General features: G+C 34.5%; 1 protein-coding gene and 1 pseudogene across 1 annotated transcript; one reads left to right on the top strand and one right to left on the bottom strand.

Moving 5' to 3' along the window:
• Positions 1–7,277: 7,277 nt before the first annotated feature.
• Positions 7,278–11,848, top strand: LOC143568581 (leucine aminopeptidase 1-like). The gene is made up of 10 exons (XM_077054707.1): positions 7,278–7,533; positions 8,992–9,409; positions 9,513–9,707; positions 9,790–10,015; positions 10,081–10,207; positions 10,291–10,386; positions 10,466–10,543; positions 10,624–10,684; positions 11,056–11,243; positions 11,592–11,848. The coding sequence occupies exons 1-10, from the start codon at positions 7,312–7,314 to the stop codon at positions 11,724–11,726; spliced, it is 1,746 nt and encodes a 581-aa protein (XP_076910822.1). The 5' UTR covers positions 7,278–7,311; the 3' UTR covers positions 11,727–11,848.
• Positions 11,849–12,223: 375 nt separating this feature from the next.
• On the bottom strand, positions 12,224–15,298 carry LOC143568589 (putative LRR receptor-like serine/threonine-protein kinase At2g24230 pseudogene; annotated as a pseudogene).
• Positions 15,299–17,500: the final 2,202 nt, after the last annotated feature.

Consider the following 17,500-nt stretch of genomic DNA (forward strand, 5'->3'; position numbering starts at 1 on the left):
TGACTAGGTTTAAATATATTAAAGAAAAGATTGGTTGTTAGTGGGGTGGACTCCACCTTTATTGTAATAGTGACGGGAGGGGAAACTAGTTTGTCGCCGGAATAATATTTAGGGTGTTGTGGTATATCGCGCTCTTAGATGGTGAGGTGGTTAGATGACGCCTCCTTTGCCATACCATAACAAATAGCCTAAATGGTCATTGATATCAAAAGCTCTAAATGGTAATCATTGTATTCTTCCAAAATGAAATGAGATGATGGCTCAAGTTCTCAAAGTGTATCTATAAACCTAATTCACTTATAGAAAACATATAGTGATTAATAGCTCGTGCTAGTTGTAGAGTTATAAATTGGTCTTATGTTGTTTTGACGTTAATTAATCGTTTTTTGTGTTTAGCCAATGAATTATGAAGAATTTGAAAATAACCGAAAAACTAAGGATAAATGAAATAACCGAAAAAAAAGGGAAGAAGATAACTAGTTAAGCCAAAATATATATACTTTCTAAATTTGTGTCACGTATTATCAAAAGAACGGTTTTCTAATGGGACACGAGTGAGACGATAATTAACATATTGAAATTAAAGACTATAAATCAAGCTTAATAAGTCTCATGTGCATTTTTCTTATAGTACGTGGATTAAATGCAGCAACAATCAAATCATATTTCATTTCTTTTTCATGTTAACAAATCTACTCTCTTAACAATCGTCGGCCACGAAGTTCGTTTAGTTGATCAACTTCGTAGTTTGATGATAGATTCTTGATAGTGCTAATTGAATATGCTTTCAGATCTATAGAGATTTTACTTAGGGGCTGTTTGTTTACATCTGAATGAATTCATTCAGACTTAATCAGACTTCAGACTGTTTGGTTCCAAATAGAAAAACATTCGAATGATTAAAATTAGGTCTGAATCATTCAGAATTATTATTGTTGCTGAATGGGACAGAGGTTCATTCAGATCTGACTTATTCAGATCTGAATTAACCAAACAGCCCCTTAATTGATGATATTAGTGTTGTAAGTTCTTGTATCAGACTCAATGACACATCATGAATATAACGTATTTCATGTTAAGTTAAAAAAAAAGCACTCAACTGAAGTATATTTATTTGCCAATTTGCCAACGTAATAATGGAAAGAAAGTCATGTACGCAAGCACATGTCATTTTGTAGAAGCGAGTCACATAATTTTGAGGAATATTCGATTTTAATAATCCATATTAAATGATATTGATCAATAATAATCTCTATGTATTTTATCGTCACAAGTAATCTTAAATTTTAAAAAATTGGTATCCAGTGGTCCCCTGAGGACATAACGATGTTCAGGCCCGGCCCAAGGGGTGGGCAGGGAGGGCTTAAGTCCCAGGCCCACTCCCTTTAAGGGCTCATGAATTTTAATATTTTTCTTTATACATATATTCTGAACTAGACCCATTAGTTAAAAAAAAACCCAGTTCACATTTAACAAAACCAAATTACGTAGCGAGGGTTATGATTCAAACACATCAATGAGTCATACAACCATCACCATCAGTTTCCAAGTTTTGAGTTCCGACGTCCGAGGATATTCCGGCAGCCAGCGACCAGCTTGATATGGCTATTACAGGTTGCTAACTTTGAAGTTATATAACTTATTAGTCTTATTTTAATTTTGTTTCAAATCTCAATTTATTTGTTAACTGTTATATGTTCATGTTAATTGTTAATAATAATGATAATTAGTCAGTTAACACACTTAAGCCTGCTCTTAATCTCTAATTTATGTTTTAATTATTTAATGTTAAATGATGTTAGCTTTACTACTTGTTAATTAGCCATGTTAACGCCGTTCGAAAAAAGATTAGCCATGTTAATATGTAAGGCCCCGTTACCGGTGCCTCACGTTTGGACGTTGGATTTTTAGTCATTCACATAGTTCTAGTCATCAGAGTTAATAAAAACATTCGCGGAATATAAAAACTTTCATAAACAGTACATTAGTCCATAACTTGTCTTAGAATGAACACTTTGTCTTTCAAAATAACATAATATTAACATAAACGTTTTCCGATGTCAGCCTCTTATTCAATGCCACGTGTTCCCCTCAAGCGAGCTGTCTCATTCTACTCACCTGCATGCATACTAAAAATCAGCTACGCTGAGTGAGTTCTAGTTAATAACATAACATACTTTTCATACATACATACTTCCATTCATACTTTCATAAATCAAATTATACTTTACTTTATTCTATTCTGCCTCGAATATTATTAGGGTCCGGTCCCTTTTTCTGCCTTGGATATCATTATGGTCTAGTCTCTTTTCTGCCTCGAGATTATTAAAGGGCTCGGTCCCTTTTCTGCCTTGGATATTATTAGGGTCTAGTCCCTTTTCTGCCTTGAGATTATTAAAGGGCTCGGTCCCTTTTCTGCCTTGGATATTATTAGGGTCCAGTCCCTATTCTGCCTCGAGATTATTAAAGGGCTCGGTCCCTTTTCTGCCTTGGATATTATTAGGGTCCAGTCCCTTTTCTGCCAGTCCCTTTTCTGCCTCGAGATTATTAAAGGGCTCGGTCCCTTTTCTGCCTTGGATATTATTAGGCTCCAGTCACTTTTCTATCTTTCTATCTCTTACATTCATTCATAACATACATACGTATCATTCATAGTTCATACATAACATTCATATTCATAATCATAACTTGGCAGTTGATGTGCGAAACGGTCTATAAAAACTTAACCTAACATAGACACTCTAGTTTTAAATTTATAAATCTAGACTATCCTAATGCTAGACCACTAGACAGGCAAGTGTACCTATCAACTGTAGTACAACCTAATGAAGTCCGGATGTCGAACCCACAGGACACTAGCGACACCTAAACTAGACTCTGACTAATAACTTAAATAAATAATGTTTACTCTAAAACTGACACGAACAAATAGGGGTGGAACTCAAATAGGGGAAATAACTACCTAGGCAAAGAATCTATTAGTCAACTCGTAAACTCTCGGAATTGGATTTATGATCGGTAACCGAATTCTAATAATATGACACTAAGGAATAACTAAAGTATGCTAGATCTCCTCCCGGTCTCACCAACAATACCTAAGAACCCTAAATATCATGTAAGCTCAACGGTTTAATGGTTCGGATCACCTCCCGGTCTCACCTTACCTAACTATGCTAAGGTACCCAAAGATTAAATCACCTCCCGGTCACTCTAATCACAAAACACCCTAAGACATGAAGGGGTATTTTTATTGAATTAGGTTATAATTCGGATTTGTAAGAATCTAAAGGAATCTAGGGTAACTCATTCCCGTGCAATCACTACCCAAACCCGCAAAAGACCAAAACAGACGACACTTAATTACCTCCCAGTCTCTCAAGTGACAGAAAATAAGGTATTTCTAAACTCTCAAATACCGTTCCTATGGAATACGTTAACTATAAACCATAAACTAGTTACAAACAAGCAGTAAGTAACCTAATATGCATCCATACATGAAAGACATTCACAAAGACGCATATGGAACAATAAATTGATAATAAATTAATACCAAATACGCATATGTATCACAACCAAACACAATAAAAAATTTACCAAAACATAAACCAATCAATAAATAATCCAAAACCGAAAATAATACGAGTCTAAAACGTATTCATCCAAACCAAGGCAGTATAAAAGTTTAGCCAATCATAATAATAACGATGAAACAAAGATATAACAAATAATACGGTTCATCGAAAAAGAAATAAATATAATTGAGCTACTAGCCTGTGAGCTTAAATTAACTCAGCAGTCTACCTGCTTGTTTTTTAATTCACCACCCTGCGAGCTTGCTTCACAGTATTCTTCTTTTTCTTTCTATTCCAAAGTCAAACGCACTAATGGTGCCCCTGCTCCTTTTTTGATTGCGTCCACTTAACAGGGGCCGACCCCCCTTATAATTGTGGTGTCCCTTCTTTATTTCTTCCGTAGGGTTTTTCTATTGCAAAATTAACATAACTTTATTAAGGGCCCATTAAAATTAATTAGTCCAATTTAATTCACGGCTCGTTTCCAAACCCAATAAATTGTTGTTTCTATTTTCTTTCCTTTTTTTTGTGGACTTTATGAACAAAACTCCACAACGATCACACATCCATTTTCTTTAGTTATATTCCTTTACCAAACAAACATGGAGGTTAGACAATTTAAATTAATAAGTATTAATACTTTGAACAATTCGTTTATTATGCAAGATATATATATATTTTTTAATCAATGTATATAATAACTATAACTAGTAGTATATAACATATAATTGACCATAAACTCGTTGGTCTCAAGTTTTAGTAAAAATGTATCATTTTAGCTCATTGTCTTTTGAAATATTTAATATCTAAACATGAACCAATTAGACGAATTATTCAATAAAAGCAACCCCAAATATACTCCAAAGTATAGGAAATATTTATATAATAATATATATAACTTAGACCACATCAGCAGTACGTGCAATATCCGAAGATCGTTCACGTACCGATAAACAATCATTCATACATTATACATAACATTCATATTCATAACTATAACTTGACAGTACGTGCAATATCCGAAGATCGTTCACGTTCCGACAAACAATCATTCATACATTATACATAGCATTCATATTCATAACTATAACTTGACATTACGTGCAATATCCGAAGATCGTTCACGTACCGACAATCAATCATTCATACCGTACACATATATCACATAGGGCATACACTTATCACTTAGGATAAGTGTATTAACAAATCACATCGAGTATGCACACAGCCCCGAAAACATAACAAGGAATGGGGCTAGAAACTCACCTGAATGCGGTTACGTTCACCGTTAATAGTTATTCCCTTCTTGAGCTGTGCACGGCTAACTGTATAATATTTACATGTATCAATTAACTATTGCTACTCATAACGTATTTCTATCTTTACATAACACACAACGAACAGGGGGTCCGGGGGCAGCGCCCCTGGCAGCGAGGTTCTAGGGGCGACAGCCCCTAGCGGGGTCCAAGGGGCAGAGCCCCTAGCTGGGGTTAATTGTCTTAACACATTTTCCACTAACATTTTAAATTATTTTATTTTCGTTAACTGTCTTAACACATTTCCCACTAACATTATAAATTATCTTCTAAGTTGGGCTTAGCACCTTATGGGCTTAATTAAATCAGTCCAACTGTTCTTCTGGGCTCAACTGGGTCTAGGCCCAAGTGGATTCAGCCCAATACCCAATCAGAGGACTGGCCGAGAACTCTTTGGCAGAGAACTCTTGGTGACCGAGAACCCAGGTCACCGAGAACCCAGGTCACCGAGAACTCTCGTTGACCGAGAACTCTCGTTTTGGCCGAAAACACGGGTTGGCCGAGAACCCTCAAATCTGGCCGAGAACACCCAGTTCAACTCATCATTCCATTTTCTATGTTTCTACCTTGCTCAGTTACAGTTCTAAGGCTAAAATCGTGACCTTTAAACCCCTTTTTACTGTCATTCATAACTGTTTTACACCCATTACCATCACGGCTTCAAGATCTAACCCATTTTAGACATAAAGCTTAAACCTTTATAGGGTTAAAACGTTCTAGGCTAGATATAGGGTTTCCTTTATGAACCGTTTATATCTATGAGTCCATTTCATCCATTTTAATCATCAAGTTTGTATTTTTATGAAACATCTAGACCCGATCTACTCTAGGATCAATTGTCATGGCAAAACGTTCATAAAAATGTATTCTTTAAGCTTAAAACGTATCTTTAGACGTTAGTAAAGTCACGGCTAGCTTGATACACGACCTTGGACTCGTTAGCTTACTTGTATGATCTAAGATCTATGATTACTATGATCGGTTTATGGTTTGGATAATGGGTGGCGGCTAAGGAAGGTATTTTATGGCTTAAGTGTGTGTTCTAAGGTGTAGAGAGAATAAGATGGATAATATGGATGGAAATGAAAAGATTTAGGGTTTAAGGGGTATTTATACTTCCTTAAGCCCATGGACCTAAGGCCCATCTTTCTTTTTTAGTCCATCATCAACTCCTCTAATTAGCCTACTTATCTATCTCTCATTATTATTTATAATCTACTAACTCGGGTAAATTCTTGTCCGTTAAAGACATATAATATATTAAAATATTATTATTGAAATTTTGGGATGTTACATAATATGTGTTTTTTTAGCTAGTATGTCTCGTAAGTCTAAAAACTTATCCGGTAGTCAAAAATGTAAAAAGAGAAAAATAGACGATTTAAGAAAGACACAAATTGAGAAGAATGTGAAGATACATACGTTTGAGTTAGATCATTTTGCTAAAAAAATGTTTTGTTTTATTATTATTATTATTATTCGTTTAAATTATTATATAAGAGTTTTTAAGTTTGTATATTAGGGTCTTTTCTTTTTTATGCCCCAGGCCTTGGTTTTTATTTGTATTCTCAGAGGCGGCGCTGACGACGTTATACTTATTTCCGAATTTCAAACTAATGTTTTAGGGCTTTTGATCGGAAAAATAATACAACTCAATTGATGTAAAACTTAGCTCGAAAATATGATACAAATGACTTGATTTTTGTTAACTGTAAGTTCAAACACTCGAATTGAAGCACAGTTTCATCGTTTCAAACTAAGTTTTACATCAATCGACTCGTATTCTCTTTCTCAGAGCCGGTTGGTAGGTTGGGCAACCCGGGCGACCGGCCATGACACTTAATTTTCGGGGGCACAAAATTATATATATATATATATATATATATTAAAATATTTTTATAAAATAGGTACAAATCTTAATATTTTTTTATTAGATATTGGGCCCAATCTATTTTTTACCCATAACCCATTTGAGATGTTGGGCCTAGGAGCCTTTTAATTTCGTAACTCGTTAGGGCCTTACGAAACTTTTTATTTCGGCTCGACCGAGTCATTTAAATTCTCGGAGACGGTCCTGCTCCTTCCAATCAAAGCTTTAAAACATTAATTTGAAATTCGAAAAAAAATATAACGTCGTTAAGTTCTTTTTAACATGGGACCATTGATGACCAACCTTTTTAATTTTGATACCGCCCGTAACAATAAAATAATAAGGATTATTAAAACAACTTAATTTTTATAAAAGAAAACAAAAAAGATATTTTATGATTTCTTTTCATTAAAGTTATATTCATTTATAATTATAATATTAAAAGCCAAAAAACGTAAAAGCATAAGATAGTGAGTCACTGAGTCAGTCAACTCCACTCACCTCACCCAACTTAACTCATTCCCCTATAAATACTCGCACCATCCAATCCCAAATGGCTTCAATAGCATTAGCAGCCATTAGAGTTGCAGTTAACCCATACTCCTCCATCTTCACCAATAATAATAACTTCAGATCCATATCCTATATCACTTCAATATCTTCTTCTTCTTCTTATTATTATTATTCTCCACCAAGACAGCATATTCGTATGGCTCATGCTATCGCCAAGGCCACTCTCGGCCTCACTCATCCTGCCCTAATCGATCATCCCAAGGTTATTATTATTATTATTATTATTATTAATTTACATCAATTAAGTTTGATTGATTTTGTTTAATTAATTGATTGATTGATTATTGTGTTGACTAACCTAGATTTGTATCCACTTGATCCGTTGATCCTTATGTAATTAATTTATATTGATTTTGTAATATTAATTGATTATTTGACCAAATAACTACAAGTAATTAAGTTAACGAAGTTACATCACTTGCATGTATGGTTACGTTGATCTGGTTGACTTACGAAGAGCTAGAGTCGTTTTTTCAAGCCCGAGCTTCGATCTGGCTCGGCTCGTTTATTATTTGTATTTAGTTTTTATATTTTTTTGAGAAAACCTTAGAGTCGGTTTGAAACTAATACATTGGAGTTCAAAAGAGCTAAAATATTAAAATACGCAAGGCTGGTTATAGCTTGACGAGCCTAAACGATCTAACCATACAACGCTCGAGCTCAGGCCTGATAGCTAAAATAGCTTTATTATTGTGTAGTGAGGTCTAGACTTGTTTGCTATTTGTTAATTAGTTTATTTACAGTTTTTGTTATATTTATATATTTTGTGAAGACGTTAAACGAGCCTAAGCTTGGATCGAGCTCGTGTGCAATTCCTTAAACGACCAAAGCTCGGCTTGAGCTCGGTTGTGTAGTGTGAAATTAATACATAGATCTCCGAAAAGGCTAAAATTAAAAAACTAAACACGACTTGTTATGGCTCGACTAGCCTAAACAAAGGCTTGAGCTCGGGCTCAATAACTAAACTTGCTTTATTTGAGGCTCAGGGTTGGCTCGTGCTGCTTAGGTTGTTTCGAATTGATACCATCTTGAATAGCTCGTGAGGTGATCGGCTCGTTTGCACCACTAATTACTCTTTTAAACTTATAATTTTTTTAAAATCTAAGTTAAGTCTTTTTTTCTTGTCAATTTTGAGATTATAAAGATAATCTGGTGGAACATGACTTATTTTGGGGGAATTCGGTGATTAGATTTTGGTTTTTACATGTGCATAAGTTTAGAAATTGAGCAATATTTTTAAAGGTCACCGTGTGTTATTTGGTTTCATAAGTTCATTGTATCATTGAAATATTAATTGTATCTTATATTGACTTGAATTCTGCTAATTGTTTAGTGATACTTAAATAATTACTTGCCTGTTGTTTTACATTTGACCATCTTGATCTTTAGGTTAAAAGAAAACTGATCAAACGAGTTAATCTTTGTAAATCAGTTAGAAGTTGTCGTTTTAAGTGACTACAGCCTCTTACATGTTTTATTTTACTAGTCATATTATTATTGTACTAGCATACTTTTTGTAATCGTATTTTTCCACATCTAATAGATTCTTTCGAGAACTAGAATGTTATAATTGATATCAACTTATCCTTAATGAAATGTGTTTTGTGGATTTTTTATAAAAATACTAAATCTTTCTTCTACTTTTCTTCGAACATGAAAGATCTCTTTTGCTGCTAAAGAAACTGATTTGTTACAATGGAAAGGAGACATACTTGCAGTTGGTGTGACAGAAAAAGACATGACAAAAGACAAAAACTCAAAATTCCAAAACCCGATTCTAGAAAAACTTGATTCTAAATTAGGTGGATTATTATCTGAAGTGTCTGTTGAGGAAGATTTCGCTGGAAAGACGGGACAGTCAACGGTTATTAGGGTTTCAGATCTTGGGCCCAAACGGGTTAGCTTGATTGGGCTTGGAAAGCCAACAGGCCCATCTACTTCCGGTTTTCGTGCTTTTGGTGAGTTGGTTGCATCAGCTGCAAAGGCTTCACAAGCAAACAATGTTGCTGTTGCATTAGCTTCTGTTGAAGGCTTAACTCTTGAACAAAAGCTAGCCACTGCTTCAGCAATTGCAAAAGGTGAGTTAATTTGTTTTTGTTTATTAGAGGTTTTATAATTGGTAGGTCGGATGGACTTTTGAAGATACATTGTTGCATTATCTTTTTTTGGACCATTTTATAGGTACATTGTTGGGTACTCATGAAGACAACAGATTCAAATCTGAGTCAAAAAAGCCGTCTCTCAAGTCTGTTGACTTCTTTGGCCTCGGAAGTGGGCCCGAGTTAGAAAAGAAGCTTAAGTATGCAGAAGACGTTTGCTCAGGGGTAATTTTGGGAAAAGAGCTTACTAATGCCCCTGCTAATGTCCTCACTCCACGTGAGTCAACGTTCATCTCACTTATCATATCTTTTAGTTTCGTCAATCTTTGCTTACTCTGTATTTACATATATGCTTTCAGAGGTACTGGCAGAAGAAGCCGAAAAGGTTGCTGCTGCATATAGTGATGTTTTTACAGCAAAGATTCTGGATACCGAGCAATGCAAAGAATTGAAAATGGGCTCGTATCTCGGTGTTGCTGCTGCTTCTGCAAATCCTCCAAAGTTTATACATTTATGTTATAAACCACCAAGTGGGCCTGTTAAAACCAAGCTAGCTATAGTGGGAAAGGGGTTGACTTTTGACAGGTAATGATAATTTTATCTTTTTTTTATGGGTATAAGATATAAATTTGAACATTATTTGTTTTCAGCGGTGGCTACAACATCAAGACTGGCCCTGGTTGCTCTATAGAGCTAATGAAGTTTGACATGGGTGGTTCAGCTGCAGTGTTAGGTGCTGCAAAAGCCCTAGGTCAAATTAAACCCTCTGGAGTAGAGGTGAGTCAGACGGTTTATAACAGTTTGTCCCGCTTGAGATTGAACATAGCTATAATTGGCTCGTTATGGTTTTATTATCACAGGTTCATTTTATAGTGGCGGCTTGTGAGAATATGATAAGTGGGACCGGTATGAGGCCTGGTGACATATTAACAGCCTCAAACGGAAAGACAATCGAGGTATATCTAGTTGGTATAGTTGAAGTAGTTCATTAAATCTTTCACGTGAATACGTTGATTATTGGTTTTTATATTTTAGGTTAACAACACTGATGCTGAAGGAAGACTTACACTTGCTGATGCTTTGGTGTATGCCTGTAATCAAGGTGTAGACAAGGTAAATTTAGCTGTCCATTAACATTATTAGACGTTTATATTTTGTGGGTCCTACAAAGTATACTTCGTTCATATCTGCAGATAGTTGATTTGGCAACTTTGACTGGAGCTTGTGTAGTTGCTCTTGGGCCCTCAATTGCAGGTATAATATGAAGCTTAATATATGAATAAGAAATTACTGCCACAATGCATTATTAATTCATGATTTTGATGTTCTTGGGTGGCAAACATATGGAACATGTACCTTTTATTTAACATCATTTGCCACCAACACAAATGAATTCATTCCAATATTCTATACCATTTGAAAAAATAGCACTTGTGCACATGGCATTTAATGTTTAAAAGGAATCAAAACTTATTCAAAGCAGCATCACCCAAACCATCCAATTTTGACACGTTTATATCATTGAGTGAGGATATGTTATATATTCTTAAGAATATGTGTTGTTTGTATGCCACTATATGGTAAACTTCTAATATTTCTTAACATTTTGGTAAAAAATAAAACAGGCATCTTTACACCGAATGATGAATTGTCTAAGGAGGTGGTTGCCGCCTCGGAAGTTGCCGGAGAGAAACTTTGGAGGCTGCCAATGGAGGAAAGTTATTGGGAGTCGATGAAATCCGGGGTGGCAGATATGGTCAACACTGGCGGTCGTCAGGGTGGTTCTATCACTGCAGCTCTGTTCTTGAAGCAGGTATTTGCCACATGAAATTTGAATTAGTTTCCAATATTAAATTTTCATTAAAACTTAAAATTTAAGCTACTTTTCTTAATGTTAATAATAGTTTTGTTCCACTAGATTCCATTAAAAGTTTGCTGATTGTTAAGCTAAAATTACATATGTGCATTGTGATCATCAATTTAACCTCATATGAATTGTTTTTGAAAGTTACATCTATTTATTTCCAATTTGGTGTAAGTTGTAAGTTTACCCATTGTGATTACCATAAGTTTTGACAGTTTAACCTCCTTAGTCAACACAAGGGTATTTTAGACATTTGACCAGGTCAAAAAGTCAAAACTGATGTTTTGCATTTTGCAGTTTGTTGATGAGAAAGTTCAATGGCTGCATATCGACATGGCTGGGCCCGTTTGGAACGACAAGAAAAAGGCGGCAACTGGATTTGCTATCCCAACGTTGGTGGAATGGGTTCAGTCCAACTCATCATCTAAATAAGGCAGTGTCATCATGATGATGTGGCAGCTACAAGTTTAGAGGTTTGAATCAAGTTAAAATGTGGTGAAAATGGAACAATTTGTGATTTGATCTCTTAATTGAGAAGAAACAAAGTTTGCCAATTTGGATTAATAATTATCAAATCACTAATATTTCTTGACAACTACCATCTCATGAAACAAGATTCTGATTTTTAATATGTTGGCATTTCGCGTGCATTTATGAAATGCAAAAATAACATTTAGAGTGTGCATTTAGTTTAGTTTTCTTAATTTTTCATTTAATAATCACCTAAGCAATTAATGGCAGTGATATATCTGCGATATTTGAAAACTAGTTTTACTTGTTTCTTATAATACCCCCATGAAACATAACTAAAATGTTGGTATGAACCTCCAGCAATCTTATTAATATAAGTTACATTCCAAAGAACATAACTTAAAAGTTACAAACTTTTCATCAAATTTTAAAGTTTAAAACTAATTTTTTTCACAATAAAGACTCATTTAACTTTCTTTATCCTCTCTTACTGGTTCAATATCCTTAAGAAGTCCAACCACTTGTTGCATACTCGGTCGCTTATATGGAACATCAGCTGTGCATAGATACCCGATTTTCAAACCTTCCACCATTTCACTTTCATCACCAGTGGCTCGAATCTTCAGATCAATGGCTTGTGACCCACGGTTCACTCGCACGAGTCCTCTAACCCAACTAACCAAATCTTGTGCTTTCAAGTTCTCATCATTTGGATACTCATCACCAACTGCCTTTTTACCCGTAATCAGCTCAAAAAGCACCACTCCAAATCCATAAACGTCAGATTTTGGTGTCACCACATCATCTGGCGAGATGTAACCAGGGGACCCACATGCCATGTCATCATTGGCACCATTTCCAAAGATTTTGGAAAGACCAAAATCCGATAATCTTGGTTCAAGATTGTAATCAAGATACACACTACTCGCTTTCACATCTCTATGAACAATCGGCGGTGAACACCCGTGGTGCAGAAATGCCAATGCACGGGCTGCACCGAGCCCGATCTTGTGCCTAAACCGCCACGCATTCAACGAACCTCCGGACCCCACGTTTCGAATACCATTTTCATTACTTTCTTGATCTTCCCAGCTATCATTACTCCAATCTTCACTCACATGAACTCCAAGAGGAAGATCATACAACAAATTATGCAAATTCCCATTTTCCATATAATCATAAATCGCGATTCTTTGATCACCTGCCAAACAGTAACCCATTAACGGAACAAGATTCGGGTGTTTGATCCGACCAAAATACTCAAACTCATTTGCAGCATCTTGGTCAGTCATGGTGGAACCATGCACCAGAACCTTAATCGCTACATGAACTGCACCGCCCAAAAACCCGTGATAAACGGGCCCGAACCGACCTTCAGCCAAAAGGGTGTCTTGACTAAAGTTGGATGTGGCTGATAAAAGATCAGAGAAGGTGAAATTCAACAATGGTTTCTCAAAGATCACCACAGGGACTAAAGACGCAACCTTTAAATCTGCAACCCAAGTGGTTGAATCCGTTTTGAACGAAAACGGGCCCGAAATGATCTTTTCTTGATGAGAACACTCTTTAACATCCCACATTATGGTTCTTGACCGATACCCGAATGCAAAAAGTAATAAACATAGAAGCAAACAGACTAAAGTGATGGATAAACCCAAAACAAGCTTAAACCCTTGATGCTTATGCACTTTTTTCTTGAAAAGTGTCGGGTTTGCAGCGATCGGGCAACTGTTTGTTGACCCGATGAATGCGGATTGAAGGGTTTCGAGTGAAATATCAGAATCACAAAGGGTTAGATTATTGTAAGAAAAATTGAATCTTTCCATCCATGGGAGTTTTTGCAAGAGTGTTAAGGGTATATCTCCAGATAGATTATTATTTGAAAGATCAAGATTTTGGAGTGTTTTGAAGGTTAAAAATGGGATCTTTCCAGAAAGATGATTGCTTGACAGATCAAGTGTTTTCAAATGAGTTAGCTTTGAAATTTGATCATCAATTTGACCCATGATGTTGGTTTTCGATAAGTTAAGGTACTCTAAACTATAAAGTTCATCAATTTGGATGAATCTTTGTTTGGAAAACCTGTTTTTGGCAAGATTAAGATGTTTAAGATTATGAGCTTTAGTTAAGTTACCAAAAAACATTCCACTAATCTTGTTATCAGATAAATCAAGATGAGTTAAGTGTGACCAATCAAAGGTATGATTGAGAGAAATGTGACCTTCAAACTGATTACTACTCAAATCAATTACCTCCAATGGCCCTTGAAATATTTCAACCACAGGACCCTTAAAAAGATTCTTGGAAATATTCAAATAATTCAAAGAAACCATTTTTGAAAAATCAGAACCTCTTCCACTAATCAAATTTTCAGCAAGATTCAAACTTTTTAACTTGGGAAATGATATGTCAAAATCTTTAGGAAGACTACCATGAAAGCTGTTAAAAGAAAGATCAACAGAAGTCAAAGAGTGACAGTTTATGATCCCAGATGGAATAACCGAATCGAACCGGTTTCGGTTGAGGTTAAGAACTTGTAAACCAGCAAGAGAACTGAATGAATCAGGGAGACCACCAGTGAAATTATTTAAAGAAAGATCAAGTTTTTCTAATGATCCAAAGTTACCAATTTTGGTTGGTAGATTATCTGAAAACTTGTTGTTTGAAAGATTAAGTGATTTGAGTGAAACCAAGCTCCAAAAATCTGATGAAAAACCAGTGATTTGATTACTGTTCAAATCAAGAAACTGAAGTTTTTTAAGCTTGCCAATGGTGTTATCAGGAATGGGACCAGTGAGGCCTAAACTAGGAGCAACAAGACCAATGACATATTGTTGTTTAGAGTCACAAAACACAACTTGCCATGAACACAAAGATGAAGAAAGATTGTAACTTTTTGAAGAATTCATACCCATTTTTTCAAAAAACTGAGAGATGAAGAACTCATCTGAATTGGGTATAGACTGTTCTTGCTGTTGACCAAGGTTTGACTTCAAGAAAAGTGTTAATATCATAATGCAACCTAATAAAGCAACCCTCATTTTCAATATTAGCTAAAGAAAGATTGATATAACAAGATGGAATGTAAAACCCTTCAATAAAATCAAATCTTTTTCACTTTCACTACCTGCCCACCAGTCAACCACCACCACCACCACCACCACCAGAATATTTGCTTGGTTTCAAGAAAATATACCCATCAGAGAAAAGAAGTAAAGTTTAAAACTTTATTGTCTTTTTGTTAAAGTTGCATGAGAAAAGGCTTCAATCTTTTTTTATAAAAATAATAAAAAAAAAGAGTGAAATATAGGGAATAGGTAATTTGGCAGTTTTTAGTGAGTGAAGAGAGGGTGAGTGGAAGGGGTTGATAAATGTGTCATGGGGTGGGTGAGATTAACAGAAAAAGCTGTTGATATTCAATGAATGATGGCATACTGTGTGTGTTTTTGAGTGTGTTTTGTTGTGTGTGTGAGTTGGGGTGGTAGACATCATTTTGATTTTTTACTCAAGTTGGATTATAGGTTTTTTCCATGATGAAATTGGATGTAATTATGGATATGAAATCAACTTTTTAGAAAGCAAAAAGAATGTTTTGAGGGAAATATAATTACTTCCTTGTCAACAGTTTTCATTTAGGAGAAATCATCAAAAATCAAGACATATCTTCATGTCTATAAGCAAAATACACATTTACTTGTAAAAGAACCAAATAATCAGAAAATGCCAAATAAACTAAGTTGACAAGGAGGCAAGCTTTTAGCCGTCACATAAAACGTTGAATAGTACTATAAGTCTACGAAAACAATCACGTTTGATAGATAAGTTTTACTTTTTAGTTGAGGCTTTTACTCGGCCACGACGTCACATGCTACGGCTAGGGGTGGCTAGATTCTGGCCATCACGCACACTTGAACCAATAATAACATGCCACATGGTCCTTTCAACGTTTTATGTGTCGGCTAAAAGTCCGACTCTTTAGCCAACTTAACTTATTTGACGTTTTTTGATGGTTGATTTTAAATATATTTTTTAGTGAGCTAAAAGTCAATGTTTGTGTTTTTTTGCTTAAAAGATGTTAACATATCTATTTTGATGATTTTTCCTTTCATTTATATCGGATTAAAATAATATAATATTCTTTTTTAAATGTATCTATCCTAAATAAACCTCAACAGACTTCCTCTTTCCGGCCTTCATCTCACATTCATCGTCTGTAGGTGTTCGTCCCGAAAGACTTTTGCTTACCCCTCTTGTTGTCCGTGATATTCACTTACCATTAGGAGTCCACGTTGGTGTCGGTATAAGCGTATACTAAAAACCTGATAATTATGAAGATTGCCAAAAAAAAACATTTTAAGGTGACCTTGTTGAATGTTGAAACCAAAGAACCTCAACCATAGTACAAGCTAGAGTCACACATATTTTATAACATGCTGCAATCATATTGATAATATAAAACCTTTAGCCTTCTCCTGAAAATATTTCCATTATGCTCATGTATATTATTTTAAACCACGTGTATTAGTTTGTGGGGAATTAAATAACAGATTTATTAGTGAAATTTAAATATGCACATGCATAAATAAGATATTTTACCGCGTGGATAAAAGTAGAATAACTATTTAAGTTGAAAAAAGTTATTTCTTCTACTAATTTCTTTCAACTTATTATTTTTGTCATTTAACATTCTTCACTTAGCTTTGATTTTTCCCTTTTTATTTTTTGGATTCACAAAAAAATGAAGCAATATTGAAACTTGACTTATTTGTAATTACAAAAAAAAAGGGTTTTGGTGATTTTGATAAAACGGTAAAAAAACGTTCACTATTAGATTTTCATAGACCGACTGGTCGTATCTTCTCTTAATTTTACGTTTTCTCTAGTTAGGGAATAAGTGATAAAAAACATGGTTTGCTCAAAATTCCCATAAATGGTGTAATCATTGAAGAACACTAATATAATTAAGAGTAGTTAAATTTGAACTATGCATAAATCATAATAATCGATTCAATTTTCAATCTATTTCATAAGGTTTTATATCTTGTTAGCAAAATATATAGACATAAATATAAACTAAGTGATTAATTAAGTAATTAAAGTTTGTTTATATTAACACAAACAAAAACTACAGCAATTTGTCGTGAACCTGCTTAAATAGATTTAAATAAAACATGGAAACTCTTGTGAAGTCATATATATGTGAGCTCACATGTAACAACAAATATATATATTTCATTAAAGTATGAGTTTATAGGTAACAACATTGACTAATAATAATCTTCGTGATTATAAAAAAAAACAGTTATTTTATTTAGTTGATGATAGTGAATATTTCATTTTTATAATATTTGATTTAAAATGATAATAACTTGTAAATATTTAAATTTGATATGTTTCGAATTTTTTGTTTTGTTATAAAAACTATTTAATATATATAATATAGAAATGTGTCGACTCTAAAGGGGCACGGGTATGTCTTTAGCAGGTTAGGGTTTACAATTCAGAAAGGAGTGGCGGCGCAGCTTGTTGCCCACCTACCTGCTATGTTGATGTAATATTTATGTTTCTCTTTAATGAAAAAAAAATATAGAAATGTTTTTCTTGGCTAAATTAGCCATAAATATGAGATTGCCTTTAACAACTAACGTGAAAGCTACAAGCTTTGTTAATTACACTATCAATATGAATTATTATCAGCCAATAGCGTTATAGGTTAGACCAAGTAACCAGGAAAC

The sequence above is a fragment of the Bidens hawaiensis genome, unplaced genomic scaffold (assembly GCF_021521415.1).
Source record: "Bidens hawaiensis isolate Kalapana, Puna unplaced genomic scaffold, B.hawaiensis_p1.1 tig00001236_1, whole genome shotgun sequence".
Lineage (NCBI taxonomy): Eukaryota > Viridiplantae > Streptophyta > Magnoliopsida > Asterales > Asteraceae > Bidens > Bidens hawaiensis.